Raw genomic sequence first — 7,156 nt, forward strand, 5'->3', positions numbered from 1 at the left:
CCTACAAGAAGAGCTTGGTGCGCCGGCCCCTTGGAGCTTTGAAGTTCGCTGGCAACGTCGACGACCCTCCGACTTGGTGTGGAGCGGTGTGGACGATCTTTGTGCGGGGGACGTGGAGACCCCCTTCCTTAGTGAAAAAACTACTTAGTGGAACCCGGGATCAAGGTGACCGTGATTGTGTTCATGGAAGAGACTTGATTGCCGAGTAGCAATACTCTTAGTGAGTGCTACAACAACGTGGATGTAGGTGTGACTTTGTGGCTAACCGAACCACAGGATAAACACCCGCGTCGAGAGTTTGCTTTCTCCTATCCCGCTCTTTAAGATTCTGCATTTCATACTAGCAATTTGTGTGTCTTTACTTTCATAGAGTAGTTTCTTGATAGGAAAGGCTATAGGTTGCTAAACTCTTTTGGGATAAGACTTTCACACTAGAACAAACATAGTTGCACATCTAGAAAGCATGTTTTAGTTTAATATTTTACAAATAGTTGGAGCCATAGGTCTAAGTTTTTAGTTTGCCTAATTCACCCCCTCCCCTCTTAGGCTAGAGCGCGCTACCGGTCCTTCTAGAGAATGCTATTTATTTTTTTACTAATTTTTACTACTATTTTGTGTTGTCAGAATGCGGAGGGATTGCAAAGGTATTGTGAGATATTTTAAATACACTATATTTTTTTTACCAGTATTCATAATTATTTGGAAAATCTTGTAATTATATTACCAAAATGTATATTGAATTGTACAGTATTGTATCTTGAAGTTTTATCTAGGCATACCCTAGATTCAGATTCTAGGTACGCCACTGTATACTAAGAAGCCTTTGACCAACTTATATTCATTCAAACCACCCCACCCCACCCCACCCCCATGTATGATATATCTCCCTTTCCCGTGAATGAGTTTTATGTGCTCCTTTCTCCAGCCCTCCATTTTCTTCACTTGGAGAGCCTTCCAATGAGTTACATAAAGAGCAACTCCGTCCTGGGCGTGAGATAATGTCTACTCTGTAGTCAGAGGCCCTTTTGGGACGGTGTTGGCGATACTTATACGTGGAACGTGGAAATAAATAAACCTGCCGAACGGCTCGCTTCGTACACGCGTTTGCCGAACGCCCGCAACACAAAACGCAGAAGTTTGAACTGTGTGGTGAAAAATCGCATGATCGACGTTCGAGATGCGTTTGCGTATAAGCGTTGTGCTCCTGGTGCTCGCGGTCCCGAACAGCCCAGAGTAATACTTACTCCCTACCCTTTCTACTATATCTTTGGATGGATTCGACACGATCATGCCTTCCCTTTCGATCTGCTATATCATTGGATGGTTTCAACGGATAAGGATCCTCGATCATGTATGGATAAAGTAGGGAACAACATGTCAACATGCACTACATGGGGATGAGTGGCAGCAATAAAATGGGCACAAGGTAGGAAAGGGTTATTCGTTGGGTGCTGTCACGCGCACACACAATTGGTGGTTCACCTCCGTAGCGACGTAACATCTTGCTTGTGCATTGGATTTTCTCGGGTGGAGAGAGGTCAGCAGAGTCGATCGCTAGGACGTAATTGCAGCGTATCTTCGAGGCGGTGAGTCCGAGCCCTTGCAGAAGATGACAAGGCAATGCAAAGACTGATGTCTTTTTATTTGTTCCATAGGTTAGCAGGCAGGCTTCTGTCAGAACCTGCTCGTTTCCTTCCATCATTTTCTGGACCAGCAGTATGTACGACTTTTAATGGATACTAGCAAAATGTACATGCGGCACGTATTTTACGCAGGTATTTTTAAAAAATATTGAACACATGTTTATATATATATAGATGCTCATATAAGATTTTTATTCAATTGACATAAACGGCAAGCCAACTGAACATATTGTTGAACCCATGTAAATAATTTATATTCATAGGAAACATTCTAACAAAGAGCTATTTTATTGAACCAATTTAAGTAACAGAATCACAAAAAATATCATAGCATAAGAAGTGGTAGACTTAATCATCTGAATGCTTATTTGCTAAGAAGCTCATATCTACTCACGACCTACAAGTTTAATCAACTTATTATGGAATTTATATGTCCAGATAGATTAGAAATTTGGTATTAGCCATGTTTCAGTTGCATAATAAAAAATACATGAGTGCACCGTTTCCTTATCTCTCTTCTTGCCTTCATCAAAGATGAAGTAATTAAGAACAATCAAATGTTCAACAGGCCACTAAAGGAACATCAAAACTTTAGCTAAAAAATTGCCACTCTGAATTATTGCTACAATGCTGCAATTTCCTACAAAGAAAACCGCCAACTGAATGTAAGCTCCAGGTCTCCAGGATGAGAGAGATAAGGGACAAAATAATTACTCTGTGTACTCTCAAATCAGCAGGCACATGCCACCTGCTTCTGCTCCCTCAAATCAAGCTTTAGCAACTCATCTACTTAATGCCTCTCTCTGTTTTTCTTCCCGAGCAGAGAAAGCAAGTAGGTCACTGCCAGCCACACCATCAGCCTGCATTGCCGCTCGTCACCCTCACAAGAGGATATTGACACGAATAACAGCCTTTCCTCTGTGTTGACCTGCACACAAATTGGTGGGCGGGCGCTGACTGCCACAGCGCAGCCGCCATCAGCGGCTGGTGATTCCTGCGGAAGACGACCTAGACTTGGAGGCATCGGAGGCAAGCAACGCCCAGCGGTCGCCCGCGAGGTCGGCGGTGTCTAGAGGAGCGGCGCGGGCGGGACCGCGGAGCCGCGGCGCGAGCCCGGAGCCGGTCCCTATTAGATGGTCTCCGCTGAAGGCCACACCACCGGGGACCAGCTCCATAACTAGGGCATGTTCCACGGAGAACCTGCAGCCGCAGGAGCAGATCATAGGCCATCAGGCGCGTGGCGAGCGGGAGGCTGTGGCGGCTGCGGCAAACGGGCCATGGCAGGGAGCAGAGCGTTAGGAGAGCCCCGAAAGCGAAAGGAGAAGGCGGGTGACCAGCTGACGAACGAACGGGTACATGGGCGGGTACGAGTTAGCCGGTGCCAAAAAAAATTGCTTTTGGGCACGAACGCTCCCCAACATGCGATTTTTATGGGTTCCACCCCCTCCGACGTCCCTGCACTCTGACAGGTTGGTTCAACATGAGGGGTAAAGCGGACTCAATATAGGTGAGAAAAATTTTCAATTGTTTTTTATCTTTATAAGATAGATAGAAGGCATGGATGACGATAATGCATGTAGGTTGTCAGACAGAGAGGTTTAGGCTATCTCCAACTATTTTCCCTCTCCAACTTTCACCAAACATACTATTTACTATATTTTACTATCTCCCTCCAAAAGATTCATCCCATATAACTCCTCTCTAACCATTCCCTCATATCTATTCCCTCTATATACTATCACTCATTAACTAATTATTTATTTATCGTTTTTGAATTTTAAAAAAAATCATACAGTATTTCTACTGTTATAATACACATTATTATCATGTTACGGGGCTAAACGAAATTAATATCGTGAAGAAACGGTGTAATTAGAATATAGGAGGAGTTGAAACTCACCCTATCCCCACATATATATAGGGTGAGTTTTGGGGAGAACCGTTGGAGGGAACCCCCAAAGCTCCCCTACGTAGGGTGGGGGGCGGTCCCCAGGAAACCGTTGGAGCAAGCCTTAGCTCTCAAACACTGGTAAGGTCCAAATCAGAGCGGATCAGGCATCGATGGAACACTGGATGTCTGTTATACTTAGAAACAGAGCCCACATGGACAGGGAATAGCAGATATCCTACATCATGGCCTGCATAATAAGGGTTTGATCTATAACTTCCTTGAGTGGGAATCACATTTTATAACAGTCATATAGGATCACTGGTGAGTTGTTACCAAACTCTTGTTCGTTCTTACATGTATAGTTACTGCTAATAGCCCACTTCCTGCACAGACGGTATAAACCGGGCCACCTCCAATTGCAAGGACTCGGGGGATGAGACGCCGTGGAACAAGGGCAACCGAACCAACATAGGAAACTAGAAAACTATTATGAAGCATCTGATATAACTATTCTGAACTCAATAGTAAGAAAGGGATAGGCATCTGATATAGAAGTATTAATAATATGCTCAGAAATCAATCGTGTACTCATTTGATAATTTAATCACTTGCGCCAAATGATTGGTTTGTTTAGGAACATAACAGTATCTCAGATCGCCACATACTTGAAAATATAAAGCGCTGCATTCATCGCAATGCACAAAGGTTAGTGCAATCCAACTGCGTGCTGGTCAGCTCAGCACATAAATGGTCTTTTCCATTATATAACCAGCATTACAGCAACGACACAACAAAAAGCAGCTGCTCGATTTACCGTCGGCAGGATCAGGCATACACAAGATTACCACCAAAAAGACTAATATACGAATAACAAGTAGCCAACCATCATCCACAGAAGGGAAGCTTAAGTTCAGGATTTTATTACAAAGGAGTTTCGATGTCCAACCACACTCTGACGGGCAAACCAAACTCACCTAAATGAGTGCAGCCAACAGATCCAAAGCGGGAGCAGATCAGTACTTGTAGTCCTTGACGTGGAGGCTCTCTGAGACGCCTTCGCCGGCGGCAGCATCACCCTTGTACGTGCCAAGGGTGGCCTCTGAGTTGGCCTTGCACCTGGTGAGGAAGGCAGTCCTTGCCTTCTCCACATTCTCCTCCTTGCCAGCCCAGGCCTTGAGGGTGCTCGCCTGAAGGGCACGGCCAAAGGAGAAGGACAGGGACCACGGCTTCTTGGTGTTGAGCTTGTTCATGGCGTTCAGGTTCAGGGTGGCCTCCTCCTCGCTCTGTCCACCAGAGAGGAAGACAATGGCGGGCACAGCAGCAGGGACGGTCCTCTGAAGGGCACGCACAGTGTACTCGGCAATCACCTCAGGGGCCACCTTCTTGGCGTCAGATCCAGGGGTGACCATGTTGGGCTTCAGGAGGGTACCCTCGAGGAGGACATGGTGCTCATTCAGAGCCTTGTAGCAGGCAGCAAGGACCATCTCGGTGACATAAGCGCAGCGCTCAATGTCATGTGGACCATCAACAAGGATCTCAGGCTCAACAATTGGTACCAGACCATTCTCCTGGCAGATGATGGCGTAACGAGCAAGACCCTGAGCATTCAGGTCAATGGCAAGCTGTGATGGCTGATTGGGGCCGATATTGAGGACAGCACGCCACTTGGCAAAGCGGGCACCAGCCTCGTAGTACTTAGCGCAGCGCTTCCCAAGGTCATCATGGCCCTGGGTGGTGGTCTCCTTGTTGGTGCCAGCGATCTCGATGGTACCCTTGTCGACCTTGATGCCAGGGAGGACACCTCCCTCCTTAAGAACATCAACGAAGGGCTTGCCGTCCTTGGTCTTCTGGTAGAGGGTCTCCTCAAAGAGGATCACACCACTGAGGTACTGGAGGGCACCAGGGGTGCAGAAGAGGAGCTCACGGAGGGCACGCCGGTTCTCCTCAATGTTCTCAACATTGATGCTTGAAAGGCGCTTGCCAATGGTGCCAGTGGACTCGTCAGCAGCAAGGATACCCTTGCCAGGGGTGCCAATGTAGGCAGCGTTCTTGATGAGCTCGTCTGCAAAAATAATCAGCAGAGATCATGAGCTAACAAGTAGTGTATATTGATAACCCAATGAAATCGACAAACATGCTTTATCTAACAAGAACAAATGATACAAAATCTTGAATAATTTCACTCTAGCATTGTTAAAATAACACTGTCCAGTTTTACATATACTGCTTTTATACACACGGAATTGTGTAATTATAACCAAGAGGAAATACAGACTGGTTATTTATAGATATGACCAAAATAGATGCATATTCGTGTAGCTCTGATGTACCTTTGCATAGTTCAATTCTAGAAATACGCTTGGAAAAGTACAAGATTGATTTAACAGTAGCTAATATCATTTGAAACCACAAATACTTCCCCTAGAAGTTATCGTGCACGCCAGCAAGATAAATAGAGTAATTATCTACCACATGAAGCCATAAATCCGATCCCAAACCAGAACAAATCCTCTGGGAGCAACCAGACCCCCAAAACTAAGCAGGAACGTACCACTATGCACCACATATCTGAATAAAAATCAGCAGGTCCCCTGCTCTTTCTCCTAACCCCTTTCGACAAGCCACCAAACCCCTAAAAACCATCCCGTACGGACCCCACCAAATTCCCACAGATCCTACGCCCAAACGGATCTAGGAAAGTTCTATATAAACCATTATCATATCCATCAGCACGGCCAGGCTAGATCTGAGGGTACCGCAGCGAACTACCAACAGATCTGCACGGCACACTACAGACCAAAAACAACAACCGGAGCGGATCGACAACGAGCGAACGAATCAGCAGAGGGGGAGAGATGATTACCTTTGTACTTCCCGCAGTAGGCCGACATGGTCGACGCGCGCGTGAGGGGATGCTACGAGGGAATCGCGACGGGGGGGGGAAGAGATCGATCGGGGGCGGGGGCGAATGGTTCGGTTGGCCGGGCGGGGGGAGGCGGCCGCGGAGACCTATTTCAAGAGCGGTTCCGGCTTGGGCGAGGGGAAAGAGACGGGTTCCGATCTGGGTGCGCCACCAGGCTTGCGGAGGCGGATCCCAACCATTCCGTGTGCGGTGCACCGTGCACGCCCCCGGTTACTTTTGCCTTTTTGATACGAGCCCCTCGTTATTTTTGTCCCTAGGCTTTTGTGTGGGACCGTTTCTTGTTTTTCTTTTTCCACAAAAAAGGCGTACGTACGGCCATCGGCACATTGATACGTGTAGGTGTCCGTCCGGCTGTATTTTCGACGAGGAGTGTTTCAGTGTGTCCATGTTGGTGTCGAGAGATGCAGACAGATAATCGGTGACACAATGCCCCCGCGTTAGGCTTGTATATACCAAGAAGAAACCAACAATCATTGTTTATCCTAATTCCATTCCAGATCGTCTGCTCCCACAGGTTCCCTGCCCTGCCGGTAAGGGATGGAAATATAAATTTGAAAATCCGAAATATCTGATATTCATAGCCATTTAAATATTAATAGAGATATTCATATTCGTATTCGAATTTAATGTAGTGGAAAAATAAATACCTCTGGCTCCGACTTTTATTGATTTTCTCTATTCGATTCTACTTCCATATTC

At 46.3% G+C, this 7,156-nt stretch overlaps 1 protein-coding gene across 1 annotated transcript; it reads right to left on the minus strand.

Annotated features, from left to right (window-relative positions):
- Window positions 1-4,240: 4,240 nt before the first annotated feature.
- LOC120655726 (fructose-bisphosphate aldolase 1, cytoplasmic) lies at window positions 4,241-6,591 on the minus strand. The gene is made up of 2 exons (XM_039933686.1): window positions 6,398-6,591; window positions 4,241-5,596 (listed from the first exon to the last, which is right to left on the minus strand). Exons 1-2 carry the CDS (start codon window positions 6,423-6,425, stop codon window positions 4,548-4,550), a joined length of 1,077 nt encoding a protein of 358 aa, XP_039789620.1. The 5' UTR covers window positions 6,426-6,591; the 3' UTR covers window positions 4,241-4,547.
- Between the last annotated feature and the right edge of the window lie 565 nt (window positions 6,592-7,156).

The sequence above is a fragment of the Panicum virgatum genome, chromosome 1N (genome assembly GCF_016808335.1).
Source record: "Panicum virgatum strain AP13 chromosome 1N, P.virgatum_v5, whole genome shotgun sequence".
Classification (NCBI taxonomy): domain Eukaryota; kingdom Viridiplantae; phylum Streptophyta; class Magnoliopsida; order Poales; family Poaceae; genus Panicum; species Panicum virgatum.

What these genes read in the sequence shown, in the direction of transcription:
- LOC120655726 (XM_039933686.1), bottom strand. Translation starts at nt 6,425, where the DNA reads ATGTCGGCCTACTGCGGGAAGTACAAAG. An exon ending in CTACTGCGGGAAGTACAAAG is followed by an intron (nt 5,597 to 6,397) that starts GTAATCATCTCT and finishes TTATTTTTGCAG; the next exon opens with ACGAGCTCATCAAGAACGCT.